Source organism: Rhizoctonia solani, chromosome 1 (genome assembly GCF_016906535.1).
Source record: "Rhizoctonia solani chromosome 1, complete sequence".
Taxonomy (NCBI): Eukaryota; Fungi; Basidiomycota; class Agaricomycetes; order Cantharellales; family Ceratobasidiaceae; genus Rhizoctonia; species Rhizoctonia solani.
Genome location: NC_057370.1, coordinates 2991238 through 3010045, shown reverse-complemented (window position 1 = coordinate 3010045; position 18808 = coordinate 2991238). Strand labels below are relative to the sequence as shown.

The 18808-nt window shown below is 47.4% G+C and overlaps 8 protein-coding genes across 8 annotated transcripts; 4 read left to right on the top strand and 4 right to left on the bottom strand.

Annotated features, from left to right (window-relative positions):
• Window positions 1-75: 75 nt before the first annotated feature.
• Window positions 76-2136, top strand: RhiXN_04518 (uncharacterized protein; the record flags this gene model as incomplete). The annotated part of the gene is made up of 9 exons (XM_043324335.1): window positions 76-287; window positions 341-398; window positions 446-631; window positions 688-705; window positions 907-1118; window positions 1171-1482; window positions 1534-1669; window positions 1723-1797; window positions 1888-2136. 9 exons carry the CDS (start codon window positions 76-78, stop codon window positions 2134-2136), a joined length of 1458 nt encoding a protein of 485 aa, XP_043176754.1.
• A 1335-nt stretch (window positions 2137-3471) lies between these two features.
• On the top strand, window positions 3472-5680 carry RhiXN_04517 (exonuclease domain protein; the record flags this gene model as incomplete). The annotated part of the gene is made up of 9 exons (XM_043324334.1): window positions 3472-3505; window positions 3570-4015; window positions 4092-4193; window positions 4243-4365; window positions 4417-4786; window positions 4841-5144; window positions 5202-5321; window positions 5375-5485; window positions 5539-5680. The coding sequence occupies 9 exons, from the start codon at window positions 3472-3474 to the stop codon at window positions 5678-5680; spliced, it is 1752 nt and encodes a 583-aa protein (XP_043176753.1).
• A 143-nt stretch (window positions 5681-5823) lies between these two features.
• On the bottom strand, window positions 5824-6672 carry RhiXN_04516 (DNA replication complex GINS protein SLD5; the record flags this gene model as incomplete). Its single annotated transcript, XM_043324333.1, has 5 exons — window positions 5824-6003; window positions 6056-6173; window positions 6224-6320; window positions 6376-6490; window positions 6553-6672. 5 exons carry the CDS (start codon window positions 6670-6672, stop codon window positions 5824-5826), a joined length of 630 nt encoding a protein of 209 aa, XP_043176752.1.
• A 325-nt stretch (window positions 6673-6997) lies between these two features.
• Window positions 6998-8911, top strand: RhiXN_04515 (TLC domain protein; the record flags this gene model as incomplete). The annotated part of the gene is made up of 11 exons (XM_043324332.1): window positions 6998-7092; window positions 7148-7368; window positions 7430-7602; window positions 7659-7780; window positions 7836-7948; window positions 8017-8258; window positions 8311-8387; window positions 8443-8508; window positions 8563-8607; window positions 8664-8750; window positions 8809-8911. The coding sequence occupies 11 exons, from the start codon at window positions 6998-7000 to the stop codon at window positions 8909-8911; spliced, it is 1344 nt and encodes a 447-aa protein (XP_043176751.1).
• A 291-nt stretch (window positions 8912-9202) lies between these two features.
• RhiXN_04514 (clathrin adaptor complex small chain) lies at window positions 9203-9883 on the bottom strand (the record flags this gene model as incomplete). Its single annotated transcript, XM_043324331.1, has 6 exons — window positions 9203-9280; window positions 9333-9398; window positions 9448-9475; window positions 9529-9545; window positions 9601-9731; window positions 9790-9883. The coding sequence occupies 6 exons, from the start codon at window positions 9881-9883 to the stop codon at window positions 9203-9205; spliced, it is 414 nt and encodes a 137-aa protein (XP_043176750.1).
• Window positions 9884-10205: 322 nt separating this feature from the next.
• RhiXN_04513 (short chain dehydrogenase) lies at window positions 10206-11168 on the top strand (the record flags this gene model as incomplete). The annotated part of the gene is made up of 7 exons (XM_043324330.1): window positions 10206-10249; window positions 10299-10439; window positions 10496-10732; window positions 10789-10866; window positions 10926-10991; window positions 11041-11085; window positions 11138-11168. 7 exons carry the CDS (start codon window positions 10206-10208, stop codon window positions 11166-11168), a joined length of 642 nt encoding a protein of 213 aa, XP_043176749.1.
• A 769-nt stretch (window positions 11169-11937) lies between these two features.
• On the bottom strand, window positions 11938-13863 carry RhiXN_04512 (major facilitator superfamily transporter; the record flags this gene model as incomplete). Its single annotated transcript, XM_043324329.1, has 5 exons — window positions 11938-12828; window positions 12881-12985; window positions 13040-13291; window positions 13345-13512; window positions 13564-13863. The coding sequence occupies 5 exons, from the start codon at window positions 13861-13863 to the stop codon at window positions 11938-11940; spliced, it is 1716 nt and encodes a 571-aa protein (XP_043176748.1).
• A 1372-nt stretch (window positions 13864-15235) lies between these two features.
• Window positions 15236-16987, bottom strand: RhiXN_04511 (uncharacterized protein; the record flags this gene model as incomplete). Its single annotated transcript, XM_043324328.1, has 10 exons — window positions 15236-15282; window positions 15338-15452; window positions 15531-15650; window positions 15718-15799; window positions 15849-15979; window positions 16031-16569; window positions 16620-16741; window positions 16793-16815; window positions 16856-16886; window positions 16941-16987. 10 exons carry the CDS (start codon window positions 16985-16987, stop codon window positions 15236-15238), a joined length of 1257 nt encoding a protein of 418 aa, XP_043176747.1.
• Between the last annotated feature and the right edge of the window lie 1821 nt (window positions 16988-18808).

The following is an 18808-nucleotide window of genomic DNA, read 5'->3' as shown; positions in this document are numbered from 1 at the left end:
GCTCGAGTGCCGTGGACATCTTGCCGTCCAGCTTCCATGAGCTCATCTCAGATGACATAGCTCAGGGACATTCACATGGTTCCCAATTTGCAACGCTCTTCTGCTGTGTTCAAGTTGAGGCTAGTCTGGTTTTGTTGTCCCCTTCCCCCCACGCTCTCGCTGTATTCTAGTCGGACTCGCCAGTATGACGGCCCGGCCACTAATGAATGTGTCTCTGACACACCCACAATCTTTCCCAAGCGACAACTGTCTTTTTACGCAATTTTGCTCTGTATCGTTGGCCCTGTGTGGGCTGTCACACCCTTGAGTATTTTTACCCTTGGTTGGCTTTTCGCAACAGGTCCCTGTTGTCTCTTACCAAATGGGAATTGATATTATTTATTTATTGTGCCGTCGAGGTAAGCTAATTGTACTGGCTGAAATACTTTAAGCTCACACCCTCTAGACCTTGTTCTGTATATACCACACTCTAGTCGCAAGAAACCTGCGGAAAAAGTCCTCAGTGCTACCTCAATATGAACTACACCACCTTCGAAACCTCTTCACTCGTATCCTTCAAACAGGCTTGGCGCCACCCACCCCGACGCTGACAATGATATCGAGGACGATGCCGCAGGCACACGGCCCGGCAGTCCGGCCGAGTCCATCGACAAACTAGTGGGACGACCCGCGTGCTGTCGACTTTAGGCAGAGGCTGCGCACTTGGTGAGTCGTTCTCTTTTTCGGGCACTGGCACTGCCGTCTGAAGCGCTCGCACAGGTTTCACAAGGTTGAATGGTCATTGATTTCGAGGGAAGCGATGCTTTCTTGGCTATCCTGGTCCTGCTTCAATGCGTCCTACGAAACTGCTATCCAACGCCCGGCAAATGAACTAGTTTTGCACGAAGCACTTGATATGCTGGAAAGCGAGCAGGCAGCAAGTTACGACCGGCTGCCGAAATCGAGTCTTCGGCTTCGTCCTCCCAACTTGTATCTCCATTACGACTTACTTTGGATCCTTTGGATATTACTGGACGTCCTGCAGCGTTTTATGCGTTGACCGGTTTTGCCAATTTCGTGTATCGTTCATATCTGAAAAGGACATTCGGCGTTGTTCATGGAAAATTCGGTAAACTCGAGTGAGTACATGCTACATCAATGCACACAATAGAGCCTTATCCTTTTGTTTAGGTACTTCTTGCGCCAACCAGAGGTGACCACGAATGAAGCAAAGGAGCCAATTGTGTTTATGCATGGACTAGGAATTGGACCTGCTCAGTACTCTATGTTTATCAGTCAAATCCTTCGCGAATTCCCGAATCGTCCGGTGCTCGTTCCGCTCCAGCCTCATATTTCCCAAGCAATCTTTCACCCCGGTCACCTCGACGCTCTCAACAAGACCGAGCTCGTGGACACGCTTCGTGGCCTTTTGGAAGAGCTTGGGTGGGCACAGTCCGACGATAAGCCAAGCTCGAGTCGAGTTACGTTTATCAGCCACTCCAAGTAAGTTAGTGCACCTTTCCATCCGCGCATGTTCCTGAAATACGCCTTTAGTGGAAGTGTACCCCATGCGTGGATGCTCAAGGCTTATCCTCAACTGCTCCAACGAAACTGTTTTGTGGACCCAGTCACTTTCTGCCTTTGGGAAGGGGATGTATGCTACAACTTTGTCTATAAGCGGCCGGTCAACGTAGGTCTTCCTGCCCAGGGTCAACGAATGGCGTCACTAATTCACTTAAACAGGGTTTGGATGTCCTAATGAGATACTTTGTTGGCACAGAGCTTGGTATCGCGAATCATATCCAACGTCAATTCGACGTAAGTAGTTTATGCACGTTCCAAGGTTTGGGTGGCGCCTGACTCTACGATCTATCACTTTGCGTGGTTCTTGATCGACGGTAAATCTAGTGGTCCGCAAACTCTCTTTGGTTCGAAGAGATCCCGGGGGCACGCGACCCGAAGCGCTCCATGTTTTTCATTGGAGGAAAGGATTCGATTATTGATGGCGAGCGTGTTCGTCGGTATTTACGCTCCCATGGTATTCGGAAGGGTGTGCGTTTCGATCCTGAGGGCCGTCATGGAAGTGCTCTGGTTGCTGGCAGCGAAGGCCTGAAGGGTGTTATCGACTGGCTGGGTGGTCTGCAGGGCAAAAATTAATATTTGAGACCCAAGTTTATATTATATTATGATTGTGAGCATATCTGTTAGATCCGTGCTGCCCTTCCTTACCCTTTTGCAGTGATGATTTGGATACCAATTTTGATGTAATGACAGAAGGGAGACACGGTTTTTTTTGGATTGTCTTTCACCGCTCCTTTTGAATACCTTTTGTTCCGAGCTAGCCCATGTTTAATGAGTAATCACGTTGTCTCGGCCTACCTATATTAAAGTATTACACGACGCTCAGATGTGTTCCGGGGTGCAAGGACAGTCACTCGAGTAGCCACCGTTATTCAATCGACGGATAGAGCTCTCTCGCTTACACGTACCGTAAGTGGTGTGACTGAATTTTCTAATGTTAGATATTTCTATGATGTTTTCAGCCTGAAACTTGATGGACGCCCTTTAGCTGAAATATGATAGGCGTGTATACAGAAAAGGGACCAATAGGTGATGTTATCTTGGTATGGATACCTCTGACGATCTATTTTGGTGAGGAACTGTACATACGTCCGACGTTTTTGTTAATGAAGATTAGGCTGGCTCGTTTCAGATTAGATCGCTGCCCAAACCCCTATCAACCAGCCGTACGATCTCTTATTTAACACACCTTACTTGCACGGTCATGTCAGCTCTAGTTAAAATACGTTTCACGCGAAACCAGTATTGTTGATCACCCGAGTATTGCTTGTACATCTGCGCTGTCAGTCATCTCAATTGATGTTTGATACTACCATCGTTACTGGGTATGATACGATGAGATGAGCACACTTCCGGATTGAATGGTGCTATTACTCTTCTTCCAGCACCGGCTAGACTCACGGACAGTGCGGTCGGCCAGAATCATGTTCGATTCTGATGGAGTGATAGGCTGGGCTCCGAAACTGATATAGAATGGGTACCACGCCATTATTAAGAACTGCCTAATACAAGATCTAGAGGTCTCGTCTCTTTATATTTTGTTGCTTATTTGTAGGACGACCAAGGCGACCGTAGTTACATTCCAGCCTGAGATCACCAGTTGCGAACTATGGACTAGCACATGGCTTAAGCTTCATGGAGAATCCAATTCCAAGGAGAATCGGCTGAAATGCGCAGATCGCTTTTGAAAAGGTTTTGCGCTATGAGACATATCGCTCGGTACCAATTAGAAGATAATCATATGCGTATACGCCGACAATTGACTATCTGCAGAATTCCTCGGGATCATTACCAATCAACCCCACGTGGCTAGTAGAGCGTGTCGGGACCAATTCAGCAAACGCGCTACTTCTCCTGTTGGTCCTTACCATCATAACTCTCCCAAAAGGCAACTACTAGTGTAGGAATGAGATGTTCAGGCCAGCTGGATTGTTCAAGTCGAACCGTGAGTGACTTTGCGGCAAGTAAGAAAAACGAAATTAGAGTAATCTCTCTTTTGAATTCGATAGAATGCCCAGACCAACGATGCAACCGTAATCCGTGTCTGTTCTCGCATGAGCCAGTACAAAATCTAGCCGTGCCTGTTCAAGCCAGTTTGGTATCTAGCGACAGTGGCGGATCAACCTCGCTACGGAAACCAATACGTTCGACCATCCCATCCAACGCGGTAGCAAAAGCCCTGACAGCTCCAGCAGCAAATAACAATACCTCCGGACCATCAAACCCGCCTGTACCTACTGTCCAGCCGCTCGCTTCAACCTCGACTACCCGCCCCACCCCCTCGAACTCAAGTGCGGCCCGGGCGCAAACCGGTCGAGCGAGTGCCAATCCACAGCAGCCGACCCTTACAAAGCGACCCGTCGAGGCACCATCGCATACGGCGAGCCCCTCTCCTCCTGCAAAAGTCCCCAAAATAGCTCCGGGTCCAGTCCGTCGAGCTGCACCGCCGTCTGTGGTATGGCACCACCATGTCTCATACCTTTGCATTACGACTGATAGACCCATACTTCATAAACGTGGCCTCAATCAAGACTTCATTATCACCTACCGGCGCCCCGATTCTTAACATCAACGCGGCCAATACCAACGTCCCACTGAAGGAGCGACAGAGGATGGCAACGGTTATTTATGAGGTATGCGGTTATTAAAGTATTGTCTTGCTTTATTAATTGTGCACGATAGACATTCAAGACGCTGTATAGCGATATCCCACCTGGACCTCGGACAGCTACGCTGGCAGGAGAGCACGCCATCGCACAGGAGGCTGAGGTATATGCCAGGTCACAAAGAACAACATACAAAAATGTGAGCATACTACACCCACCGTCTGCATACAAGTCAATGACCTCTGTACAGAACGGTGCCCACGCCATCGGGGTTATCAAGAAACGCCCCAGACCCGATCGTCTCAACCATCCCTCTGTGGGAACAAATGGGGCTATCGACGCACGCAAGGCTGAGGCTGAGGCTGCCAAGAATTCTACCCTCAAGCGTTCTCAGCTTCAGAGTGCGCTCCTTTCTCGGGAGCAATTGACACAGTGGGGCTACCTGGTACAAGTTCCAGAAGGCCCGGGCGGCACAAGAGTCAGTGACGAGGGTAGACAAGCAACGTGTGAACGTTGCCAGGCGCTATTTGTGGTTCATGCGCCTCAGTCTGAAGAGGAGCGACATTCATTTGAGCGGTGTGCGTATCATTGGGGAAAACCTTATGTGAACAGGTCAGGAGGTAAGTAGTTCTATGAATAGGTCCTTGCATTGTGACAAACTATGAATGGTCCAGGTATACGAGAGATGATTCATAGATGTTGCGGGTCCCCCACCGGCTCAGCAGGTTGTGTTGTTGGAGCACATGTGTTCAAGGACCCGGAGGACTTTGGCCTCCTGCACGCTCGACACCCCTATTCAGAGTCGTCCGCCTTTGGGAATGAATCCCCCCGGTCGGCCATACTGGACGTTGCGGCACTTGACTGTGAAATGATATACACAACTGCTGGTATGAGCATTGCGCGCGTTTCGGTCATCGATGGTGCCGGAAAATGTGTCTATGACAAACTTATCAAACTTGATCCTGGAGTAGAGGTCTTGTAAGTCGTTTTAACAATGCGTTATGTTCCCAGAATTAAATTTTATACTACTAATAGGGACTACAACACTCGGTTCTCTGGGATTAGGTCATTGGAAGAAGCCCAACTGGACTTGGATGGTGTCCGTCGGGAGATGCGCAAGTTTATTGGTCCAGAAACTATTCTCATTGGACATGCGTGAGTGTGAATACCAGTTTTATATCAAAATAGGCTTAATGAAGCTGCTACAGACTTGAGAACGATATGCGTGCATTACGCATGGTTCATCTGAATGTGGTGGATACGGCCATCTTATTCCCTCACCAATCTGGACCGCCTTATCGCCGGGCCTTGAAAGACCTGTGAGTTTATTCTTATCTGTTTTGGAGACGCAATCGCTGACTGATGGATAAAGTGCGAGACAACACCTTGGAATACTAATTCAAAATAATGTCGGGGAGAATCTCGGCCATTCTAGCTTGGAGGATGCAGTGGCGACCTTGGATCTAGTCAAGTTCTGGGTCCGGGAACGTAGACGGATACCTTCCCCTCGATGACCAGATCTGTGGTTGACACTATTTATTCTTACATATACCCTGCTCTACTTTGCCTTGCTTGTATTTTTACACGGGTTTACTTGCTATCGATTTCGCTTTCGACCAATAGAGGCTTAGATGTGATTGTGAAAGATGAAAAACTGCTAACTAGTATCCATGTCGAAGGTGCTATCCGCCCAACCACTGCCGAACGTGGCGTCTGCTGTGCCTGCCATCGTAGCATCGCCCTCTAGGGGTGCAGCAAATAGCTTGCCCTTGATTTCCATCGCCTTGATAAAGAGCGGACGAAGTTCGTTGATTTCCATAGCACAGATGTTGGGGAACTAAACGAGCGTGTCAGCTCTTGATCCACAAAGGCCTGCCACTATTACTTACCGATAATTGAATATGATCCAGTTCCCCCAAGCCAACACGGAATTTCGCTTGCCTGGCTTCTCGGATATCTTTGAGAAGATTTCGTACCCTTTCGGAACCGGGAATGTCCTCGTATGCCCTATTGGATCAGTTGAGTTGAGCACTCACCACTCTAATGAGATGACCTACACATCTAGAAGTATCTTGGATATTTCAAGATACCGGAATGGCATCTTGCTGAAACTGTCTTGAGTTGTTTCTTCTCTTAGTTTCTCTTGAAGCCATTCTGTATTACACAACACTCAGCGACAAGAATATATGAAAAAAATGTCGCGACGTACCGACATTTAACCATTCGGGAGGAACAATGTAACATTTTCGTTTCAGCTTGAGGTTTGCGGCGAACCAAAGAGGTATTTTCGTGCGTGCTGGAGGCCTGAATGGCCCATAAACACCCTACTGCCCACGCGACTTGTGTTCGTGTTAGAGGAACTATAGTTCATGCAAGGCTTGCGTACCGACATCAATCGTATCCTTTCCATTGAAATAGTTGGAACAATCGAGACAAGCTCCTCCGAGGCGGCAAACTCGAGTTCTTGGGGACTAGTGCCATGTAAAAGTGCGGGTGGTAATGCCATTACACCGTAATATCGATTAGATGAACAAAGGCAGACCAAATCAAGTGGGTTGGGGAGTCAGAGCCGGCTACTTGGCTATGCGCGTTGCTGACATGAGGATCGACTTCATCATGGCACAATAAACACAAATACGGCCGGTGGCCGTGAGAACCCCGGCGGGCATCCGGTAAGCAAGTAAAACATCGCCGTCACCGAAGAGCTCAGGAGCTATTTAAATACAGTTCTCACACATTGACACCTTACTCATCCCCTGGAGCAACAGATTTACCTCTCCCACTCAAACTTGAATCAAGGCGACTATCAAGGCTCCGCGCTCACTTCAGACATGGCTGAAAGCGACTCGTCTGCTCGTTTGCGAGTATCGAAAAATAGGGGTCGGCCACGAGCGAGTTCCATCCAGGATGCTTTAGACAGCATAGAGTATGTTTTTTTTTGGCCCTTTACTATATCTTTAGTTAAACCCCGCTTGTTTCAGACACGATCCGTCCCATCACATTGCAGGAGCAATGGCTGAAGGAACTCCGGATCCTACCCCTTCTTCCAGTCCTAACATTAACTCGCTGGCCAATAATGCAAAACTGCGATACGGCAACGAAAAACGCCGTGGAATGGACCTCCCTGGCGCCGGGACCTCTCGTGCCGCGCCGAGTGGCTTCTGGCACGACGTCATATCCATGCGTTGGATGCGGGAGCCTGGTACGTATTTCTTGTAGGGGATCCCAATTTCATTTTCTCAAGATTTTTCTTTCATTCGCAGAATCCTCATTCAAGCTCCTCCTCATCCCATTGGCCCTATATGGTAACTTTGAACTTGTCACACGATACATTCTTGAACAACCGTATAGCAACCCGTTTGCGCCATTATTATTCATCTCGTATCGACTCTCAGATTCCGAGTCCTCTGATCCTCGCTATGGTAAAGGCTGGTTGGTTAGTATGCCTCGGTCTATTTCCTCCGTTTGTTGAAGCTCATTCATCAATTCAAGGACCTGGCGTTTTTGGTCTACTACGTAATATTCTTTTCCTTCGTTAGGCAGTCAGTTACCATTCACATTATTCGGCCGATCGCAATGAGACTTGGTGTTCGTAAAGAAGCGAAGCTTGATAGGTAATTCCCAGAATAAAATTTCAGGCGCGAATCCATGTTGATCCTTCATCCGTAGATTTGCTGAGCAAGGATATGCGGTACTATACTTTGGAGTATTCGGCTCTCTTGGCCTCTATGTTATGAGTCAAATGCCAACCTGGTGGTTCAAAACGGAGCACTTCTGGCTCGGTAAGTTTGAACGAACAAAACAACGCCAATATTTCGCGGAGCAAGGTGACTAACTCAGGCTCGAACAGAATATCCTCACTGGAGAATGACGCCCTTGTTGAAGACCTATTATTTGCTCCAAGCATCCTACTGGACTCAGCAGTTGTTGGTCTTGGTTCTCGGACTCGAAAAGCCTCGCAAAGATTATTTAGAGCTCGTCATCCACCACCTTGTCACGATCTACCTCATCAGCTCGAGCTATATTGTCAACTTGACCTGGATTGGTAATGCTGTCTTTATTACCATGGATGTTTCCGATGTTTTCTTGGCAGTAAGTCTATTCTTCTAACCTGTGCTTCTTCACTCACGCATGATGATTCCAGCTCTCCAAGATCTTCAACTATCTGAAGATGAACAAGACCAAGTTCGTATCTTTCGGGTGGTTCACAGTCGTATGGAGGTGAGTGCGCTCGAATAGAATAGCAGTTGATGCATGTAACCGACTTCTTCCTTAGTTATCTCCGTCATTGGCTCAACCTTGTAATCTTGTGGTCTGTTTGGTTCGAGTTTGATCTCATTCCGTAAGTTAAGCTCGTTTAATGACCCGTTTTCGGAACTCATGCCGTTCCGCTTAGGGACAAGAGGATGGATATTGCCAATGAACTGTACATGGCTTGGTTGTAAGTTTCAATCAAGATTGTATACCTACGAACTGTTCACTAAAACCAAAACGTAGCTCCAAGTACTTGGTCTTCTTGCCCATCTTCCTCTTGCAACTCGTCAACCTGTTCTGGTATTTCTTGATCTTGCGCATCCTTGTTAGGTCAGTCCGATCAAACGAATTCGCATTCTATCACATTCGGTACTGATTACCTAAATAGGGCTATCTTTGCTCCCGACCTGGACAAGGTCGACGACGATCGATCCGATGATGAAGGCGATGATGCTGACGACGAAAGTGATGATAACGAAAAGAGCGACTAAAGTCGTCTGGTCTTATGTATTCCATTCGGGACGTTGTATACCATTCATGTAATAATTCCGGTATAATTTGTTCATTAATTTACGACTTTATGACTCGGGCCTCCTATTTAATCCAAGGCTGCTCCTGGAGACCATGTCAACGATCACTACCAAAAAAAGACGGAGCACATACAGACTTAGCCATCCCGACTCTTTAGAGACCAGAATCTTTGAGTGCATCGCTCACTGGGTATAAATAATGCATTGAAATGAACAGACAGGGAAGGGAAAGAAACGATTAAATAATCTAGATTATCCACTTCGAGAGCCCAGTCGCGCCAGGCTGTCCTCACTATTTTCAGTCTCCTCAATAGAATCCGATTGGGCAACCTATTATAGATGTAAAACAAGTTTATTGGTATCAAAATCTTGAAACGCTTACGACTCGGAGAACTGATTTTTTAGATGACTCTTGGAGTTCGCCTGCGATGATCAGTTCGTCCAGGATCTATTATGGATACATAAGATGGGTAATGCATTGATAACAGTTGACTTACTGCGTAGGCTTTCTGAAAGTTGAAAATCCTGTCAAGACAGATTAGTACCTATTTTTCACGAGCAGATGTTATGGGTCTTACAGATCTAGCTCGCAGACCTGATCAAAGGGTACGCGTCAGACACATAGGAGTTCACCAAATCGGCGCACTCACATTCCCAAAGTATCGATCCAATACCTCTACATAGCGATGAATAATTTCCAAGGTAACGAGTTCATTATCTCCCGAACTAATCCCACAAACGAAAAATAGCGAGGCGTAGCGTCGGTAGACTACCTTGGTATCTGGAAGGACGAACATGATATGACATCTGTAGTCGATTTAATATCTAGTTTAACATACCCTTGTATTCCAGAAAATTACACATTCGTGTTCGTCGCGCCAGGACAAGCTGAGTGACGTCTTTGACAATCTTGGTCTTCACCTTGGGTGACATGGTAGAGTACCATTTCGCCAGCCTCACTTTACCTGCACCAATCCTACGTTACTTTTTTTCCGCAAACTTGAAGAGTTTAGTTCCACACTTGCCCTGTCTTGAGACTAAGAGAACGTAGTTTATCATGATAGTTCGTCGTTGCTGACAGTGGCCAATGTGAGGTTCGGTGATAACCAAACCCCGAGGCATCTCCCACCAAGCATTTGTCAGCACTAGCACATGACTGACAACCCAAATCTCGCTAGTCATTTGCATCAGCTCTACAATCCCTCATTCCGCAACAAAACTTCAATTATTGTGATAGATTTGCTTGAGCATACCAATGGCAACTACTTCCCCTGTTATTATAGTCACCGGCGCATCTCGGTAGGAGTGCCTGCGACTAATATCAGAGCTAGTACTCACCTAAGGCTAGCGGAATTGGGCTTGCAGTTGTTGGCGCCTTGCTCAAGTCCTACAAGGCTAGGGTGGTCACCCTATCTCGTACAAGAAGCCCCGAATTATCCGCGCTTGTATCCGAGCACCAAGATAGTTTGGCACCTCTCGAAGGAGATGTGTACGTCCCGCATATCCCTTGTATAAATGACACTTTTAAATAGGTACTGGCTACAGTACCAAAGAACAATCTGCGCTTTCTGCTGTTGATATCGCCAAATCAAAGTTCGGTCGCCTAGATGGACTTATTCTCAATGCGGGAACTCTGGAACCTCTTGGCCGCATAGATTCACCAGAATCCAGCGTCGAGGGTTGGAAGTCCATGTTTGACATTAATTTGTTCTCTCTTCTTCACCTCATCAAGGCAGGACTCCCTCTTTTAAGGGAAAGCCATGGTCGTGTGATTTTTGTCAGGTGAGTTCAGCCTGAGCCACTGCTTATACTCTTGGTTTTGATGTATGTCTTACCAGTTCGGGAGCTGCCACTGGAGGAATTGCCGGATGGGGCCCTTATAATGCTTCAAAAGCTGCGATGAATTCTCTCGCTAGGTAACGCACGTTCCTAATGCTATTGTTTACCCGTGACTCAAATGAGTATATGCCTGCAGAACATTGGCCAACGAAGAGAAAGACATTGTATCGTTGCCGTCCGCCCCGGGGTGGTCGATACCGAGGTAAAAAAAAAAAAAAGTTTCCATTAGCTGCGCGCAAGTGATTGACTAGAAAATTTACCAATGATGCAGATGCAATCGGTAATCAGAGCGAGAGGTGAGTGTGAAAGGAGCGGTATTATTATATTGAAGTACTAACTCGTTCATAGGCAACGCTTCAATGAAAGCGGAAGAACATAAGAGGTTTCATCGCACTCCATTCTGAGTCGCAACTTGTCAAGCCAGAGGATACAGGTCACGTCATTGCCGGACTATCGGTTGGAGCTAAGCCGGAGCTTCCGGAACTTTTGTCGACTGGCAGAGCGATGAGGTGAAGGAGTTCAGGAGAAAGGAGTAAAGGAGTGCAATGTAACCAACCAGCATGTAGAGTGAATTGAATTAATCAATCACAGCCAATATTGATTGTCCAAACCTATCGTCACACGTTCGCCTTTCGTTTCGAAGGATGTAATCAAACTTCGGACAATTTCAGCCCCAGTGCCATTGATAATCACATCAACCATTCTGCAGGCCGAGGCAGCGGGTGATAGAGTTAGACTACGAACCTTGCATGCCTAGGGGTGTTGTAAGTCTAAATTGCTCAAGGTCCATGACTTACAAACAAGGTGAACACACAACGATAACAGAGTCTACATAGACTTCTCTTGAGCCCCTTACTGACTATATCCGGACGCTCTTATCTGCAACAAATAGACTTTTTTTCTTCGCTTTGGGATTGCTATATACAATATTTAATGCGAGAGGGATTGCGGTACATTTCAACCGTATTACAGTAGACATCGAGTCTTTCTAAACAAACAACAATTCTAGGGATGCATAAAATCAATAAAATATGTGCTGCGAGTCTCAAATATATGTGTCAACGACCGAGGATCAACTATGCCCGAAAAATGGAGCCCGAAACCAAGCGTAAAAAAATAGGTCGTAAACGGCCATGACGAAAACTTGCTTATGCAGCCGAGCGGGCGTCAGTATGGCGCTTTTCGGCTTCGACTTCGGCTTCCCGCTCCAGTTCACGTTCGATAGCTTGGGGAACCGGGTTACCGGATGGTGGGCTAACCGAAAACTTGGAACGTGCGCGAATGGCAGGACCAAAGCGGTAGAAAAGGAAGGGCATAGGTGTGCAGGCGAGAGCGAGGAAGGCAAAGACCATGCACGCCCACTGGTCGCCAAGGGACGCATACATGCGAGGTGTGAACAGAGGGAAGGCCGCACCCATGATAGATCGCAAGACCGCATTGGCAGCGAGCGCGCTAGCGGCGTAAAGAGTGTACGAATCGATCAGGTACGAAATGACCGACGTAAACACGAAGAGCATGCCTGCACCAAACGGTACACCGGCAATGATGGGCACGATGTAGTGCACCGATGGGTAAGTCGTCCATGCGAACCAGGTCATGGAAATAGGGAGCAAAATAGCTCCCACGCAAGCCATGACGAGGCGAGCTTCGGGCGGAGCGACACCGTTGCCCTTTTCCATCGCGCGGTAGTAAATTTTGTTGCTAATTGGAGTGCAAGCAGTTGCAATGATAATACCGAGACCAACGCCAAGGAAGGCCAATCCCCCTTCACCAGGAGAGAAGTGGCGACCACGCTGGAAGACTACAGGGAAGGCGGCGAATAGGCCATAGAGAGTTCCGTAGATGAGGGCAGTGTAGATAGAAAAGAGCAAGACGATGGGCTCTCTGAACAAGAGAACGAATGGACGGCTCAGGTTAATCTTCATGATTTCACCGAAGGATTTTTTGTTGCCCTTTTCGTATTTAGAGACATAGTGAAGTTTGCCTTCTGACTCTGCGTGAAGCTCGCGGGCGCGACGACGGAGCAAAACTGGAGCAAACTGAGAATAATGTAAGTATGATGGATGGGGAAAGGTGGGAGCATGCACTTACTGTTTCGGGAACGAACGAAACACTAAGAACGAACATCACTGCCGAAAAGATGAACATGATCCAGAAGTTCCAGCGCCAGCCTGCTCGAGATTCAGAAACATATCCCTGTGGATAAAGTTAGTCAACGCCCTGATGTATGCGTCGAAATTAATTACTCACGCCAACAATAGGCCCAAGGACAGGGCCCGCAAAAGGCGCCATAGCAAACAGTGCGCTTGCGAGACCACGTTCCTTTGCGGTGAACATGTCAGCGATAGTGCCTCCCGCATTTGTCAACGGGGAAGAGCCGAAGGAGCCGGCCAAAAATCGGGTAACCAGCAATGTTGGAATGTTGTGGGCGAGGGCGCCTCCAAGATGAAGGAGCACAAAGGGCAGAAAAGAGATCATGAATATGAGTCTTCGACCATACATCTGTATCGATTATCAGTACCAGGTAACGGAGAGCACAAGACATTTCAGCTCACCTCTGATAACGGACCCCATACGAGTGGTCCAAGACCAAAGCCAACAACATAAAGCGAGATGCCAAGGATGCCGACATATTGTGACATGTGAAGCTCAGCCATCATAAACTGAAGGCCACCAGAATATGAACTTGAAGCGAAGGCAATGCATAGAGTGGTAAGGGCGAGCTAAGGGACAATTAAGCAAGGCCCGGGCGGTTGGGCTAGCGAGCTACTTACAATTGCTGTAATTCTCCATCGCTTGGCCGGTGACCAGTTGAACGGATTCTGGGGATCTCCCGGCGCCCAATCAACGATATATGGGTCCTCGGGGGTACCGGAGCCAGTATATTGCGCCTTTTCATTGACAGCAGTTGCCGCTGAACGTATGGTTTCGGAGCGAGGAAGACCAACCGAACCGGACTGGGTAGATTCACTAGCCCTCTGGTTATCTTTCTCTAGGCCTGAGAGTGAAGGGGCCTTGGAGGGTATAGGAGTTGCTTCATCTGGATCGAATCGAGGCGAGGTCGTTGGATTCATTGTGAGCAGGCTCTATCAAAAGGTAGAAGCTCAGGGAGGAGGGGAGGTTGAACCGATACGATGCGACATCATCGAAACGCTAGGGCGACTTAAATACTGTGTTTCCACTCTGACGATAGAAAAAATGTTGACTAAAGGTGGGGGCTCGGCACGGATAGGGCGGGGTCATTCGAGATATCTTTGACTCTCCACATTGTTTCGGCCCGGAAACTATCCCGTAACCGGTAGACCCTGCTACTCAATGGCTATGTCCCTTAGTCAGGGTTATTTTTCACGGGTTCGAGAACTGTCATAACGATGCCTGACTCTAGGCAACCCGGCCTCCGAACCTCTTCCCCCTCACCCTTCCAAACCCGGCAGGATCGTTCAGCGCCGTTCCGACTTTGACTTGAAGCATGCTGAGTCACAGCGACACGCAGGCACAGTACATTCAAGTCTTCATCACTATGCTTGGCCTTTGGCTGATCACCGAAGGTGTTCTTAATCATCAACACCGGACATACTCCATATATTTTACTCGAAATTTCTAGATTCAGCTGCAATTCATCTATCGTTACTTGTATTTACGTCTGTTGCGTATGTAAACGTCACTCTTATGTACCTTAATCGAGATGTTGCGGGGATCACCGCGTGGGACTCGTAACAGGTGATTTAGGCCGGCTACAACCGTGTATCTTTCTTTCGATGGACCGAGTGCCTCGGACATCGCTATCTATGCGATGACCGAGCTCACCCTCTCATGACGGCAGTGCTAATAGTTCATTTGCGAGAGTTTACAAAACTGATAATTCTGACATACTGCGGATGTCAAAATAGAAGAGGGAATGGACGACCAATGCTCACATGCTCATGTCAACGAATAGCATAAGATAGAGTCGAGGACACATCTCACCCTGACACGTAAAGCAACAACAATAAGCGGCCCGACCATCATTCTTTAAATTTTCATGCTCACCATTGGTACTATGGCGCTGTTGGTTCGCCGGCCCGCAAGGGTTAAATGCTAGCTAAGTAAGGCTCCATTCCGATTTGAAAAGTCTTATGATAACCCAGCATTATGCATAAAGTGCGACCGGGATTTAATCAGGATAGAACTTGGCGCATACATGTTTATTATGTAGCAAAGTTACAACCCGGCTTGAGGAAGTCAAAGAGCATCAAAACGGAATAGGGTAGGCATGGCTTTGTAGTTCACGTCACCCTCCGAAATACCTTTTGTATATTGCAACGGGATCCGTATGAAATATGGATCATTCAAAAACACAATGAAATTCAATGCGCAAGCATTATTTATTGTGTCCTCATATTTGAATCTCTCCATTGCCCAAATTTCATTTCCAATTGTTTGAACAGTCCGACCATACCAGTCTATTTAATAAAACTCGTCATCGCTATCGAGGTCACGCTCCGTCCATTCGACTGCCAAATGCATTTATTGTTCTGCTCGCCATCCGCGATCAACATCCGGACTTACCTTTGACCCCACGCTGTTGACCAAACAATACTTGTGTCTGATTTGGCCATCGTTCCTCTCGCTGGGGATCGAGCGGTTTGCCGGTCGCCATTGCTCGCAGGGCTTCCATTGTGAACTGTATACGCGCACATTAGCAAATCATTCTTATGACCTGACCCTCATAAACCCGGTGAAACACAGCAACGGAACCCACATGCGCATCATTCCCGGCGTTGTGCGGGTGATTGAAGCCGTTTATTTTGAGAAGGAGACAAACACGCTCTAGTCCACGCTGTTGATGCGAGTCGCCTTCTAGGGCGGAAAACATATCTTTCTGTTGAGCACAGCCAATTGAGCAACAAGTACGCGAAAGGTAAGATCGGTGGACTTGCCGTATCCACGCAGTACAACCCGGGACCGGGCGGCTTGTTCGGAATAGACGACAAGTCACCAATGTCAGGCACCTCGAGTTGATGGAGATATCTGCAAATCGTCAAGTCTTGGTGTAGCATACATCTGGTATTCAACTTACTTGACATCTCCATATCGATCATGGAAAACCAGATACAAAGGACCTTCTGCAGCATACTTGGTAATCAAGTCGCCAATGCGTTTTTTGAAGACAGTCTTGGGCATGACCTCGGTGTTCCCAAAATCGTAACGCTGCCAAGGATGTTAATCAAAACTAGAACTCGATTCGAGTTTGAAACCCACATCTCGGTTGTCTTTGACGTATTTACCGTTACGATACGCTGCATACTCTTTTACCGTCCAGTGTCCTTCTTCGCGCACTTCCTTTAGCTTCACTTCTCCCGGATTGTCTCCTTCCTTAGGGTCCGCGGCAACTTCTTCAGGATCCCATCTAATAAGCGACCAACCGAATTCGGTAATAATCGTGTGATCCATTTCCCAACCTTCAAAATCGATCGCCATCCATGTGCCGCGGCGTTCGCCCCACACACTCCTTACCCTCTCAAACACGGTTCGTAGTTCGCCTAGCGCGAAGTCGCCAGCAAAGGTCTTGACGCGCTTGTTATGCTTCCCGACGTCTTTGAGCGCGTTTCGAAGTTCGGAGACGGTCTTGTACGTTACGGGCGATGGTGGTCCGCGTAGATCATTCAGAGTGAGTAGGTAATGCGATGAAGGAAGGGGAAGAGGCTCGGATGTTAGTCCGTACGCATGTAGCCAGTAACGTGCGTAGGAAATCTGTTTGAGCGAGAAACAAAGACGGCTTTCGCCGTTCTGGATAATGGCTTGAAACCTATCAGGTAAATTATGAATAGAGATGCGCCAATTGACGTACCCATAAACACCTCCATGCCCTTGGCTCCAGGATGTAATGGGCATTCATCACTGATAAGAGAATCAGTGTGAAGGAAGGCCTTGAGCGCAGACCGGTCGCTCAAGTTGGTTATTTCTTTCCACCTAGAGCTCCCTGTTTAGTCTCGGAGCAATAAACAGCAATTTATTACATACCACTCGAACACAATATCGGTATACTACCACCAGACAATAAACAGCAAAAATTTGATTAGCCACCTGATTAGACACGACCACACAAAGACTAACCCTACCACAACATAAGTACCAATGCACTCCCGGAACTACAGGAACAGACACATACCTATACCATCCCTCGTTGACCCACTCTTCACTTTCGATGAACGCCATTGTAATATTCAAACGGAGGAAACGAGGTGGTGGAGGGCAGGCGTAGCCACAACTACTCCCACGCGATGAAATAGAACTTGATCGCGAGTATGCACCTGTTTGTCCATAGCCACCCCAACAACCATCCACAGCCACCCCAAAAAACATGACGTGACTTGTAACAACACACGTGCACGAAATGAACACGGGTGATCGGTATCAGTGGCGGCGACGACCAACTGAAGAGGATTGTCAGAAGCGCGTGCTAGGAGGGGTAGCGGTGGTGGGTGGTAAAACAGTGTAAAATAAAGATGTGCCTGGTTCGGATTCATTTGAGATGATGCATTACTGGGGCTGGCGCTTGGTAGTTGTTCGGCTTTGGGGGTTGAATTGTCGATTCGGTGGAGCATGACGCAACTTGGCTTTTTCCCCGTATTGTATTGAACGGGCGATGTATTCCGATTAATTTACGGATTCGGCTATTACTGAGATCTTTGGGATGGACTTGCGTCACGTATGACATCGTAGGTCCAACATTTTGTGCCATCCTATTCTATGCAGCCCACCTCATTAACCACAATAAATGTAAATTTATGTAAAAATCTGGGACAGGTTTTAGAAACACAAAATGACCATGGCTGCGGCTACGGCCATGAGCCGATCATTCCCAACAGTGTTTTCAACAAAGTTAGACTCGTCTCGGCAAGAACTCAAGGCGGGGCTACGCATATAGTACAGTTTATTTGACCACGAGGCAAAGGAGTAGAGGAGTAAAAAAAGAATAGGGCAAGGGTGTACCTTGCAATTGTCACACAGTACACGAGCCTGAGAGGTCCCGTGCGGCTCCACCCAGGGTCTGATCTAATATTGCCCGAGTGGGAGTTATGTGACAGGAGGGGTCCCCACCGCACACAACCTGAAAATCTTGGATTTGACAGGAACTTCTTGAACGGACGCACGACGTCGATGTCGAATGTCGGCCGTTGGCCTGTGCCGCGGGAACCATTCGCGATCGTCGGATGGCACAGATTTGACATTTTCTTTTCGGTGTTCGGGTGCACGGTCTAAATTCAGGACTGGTAGAATGACAACCTTCAAGTAATATATCCCTTGATTGTAATTTATCTTGCCTCGTTGAACTGGAAGACCCCTCAAACCAAGTGATGTGCGTAATCTCCACAAGCTATACTACTTGGGTCTGATTCCGTCGTCGTCTGCCCCACATCTAAAGCGCGCTGCTAACAATATCAAGTTTCACAATCCCCCCAAGAGGACAATCTATTTACTCCAAGACGGAACGAACATTTCATACCATAAAAAGTTCACTAGGGAAAGAAGAAAAAAAGAAAAAGAAAAAAAGCCAGATATAGAATGGATCTAACTTCATAGCCTAGTAATCATTCCTCGACAAAGAGGAAAAAAAAGGGTGGAGAAAACGAACTGAACCAAGAAATATTAAGAGTGTTCAAACGAGCGTCGGTGTCAACGAGCGGACAGGATTAATCAGAACGAAGGGGTCAAGAGTGTAATAATAGCGAAAAGGAAGAAAGAAAGAAAGTCTCTCTTTTTTCTAGTCCGTAAATTAGTCCAATAGGAAACATGAATCCACGTAGCATGGGGATATGGGATGGGATGGATGGGGTTGATTGAGTTTATAAATAATGACCAGATGGGGGGAATATGAAGGAAACCGAGAACGAGAGATCAAGTCAAGAGAAGAGAGAAAGAGGGAGAGTCAAATGCACCAAAAACAATATCGTACACCCCAGATGTTCATTGCGCTAGTTTATCGTCGAAATTAAGCTACGCAGCTTGTAATCGGAATTAGACCATACACACAGT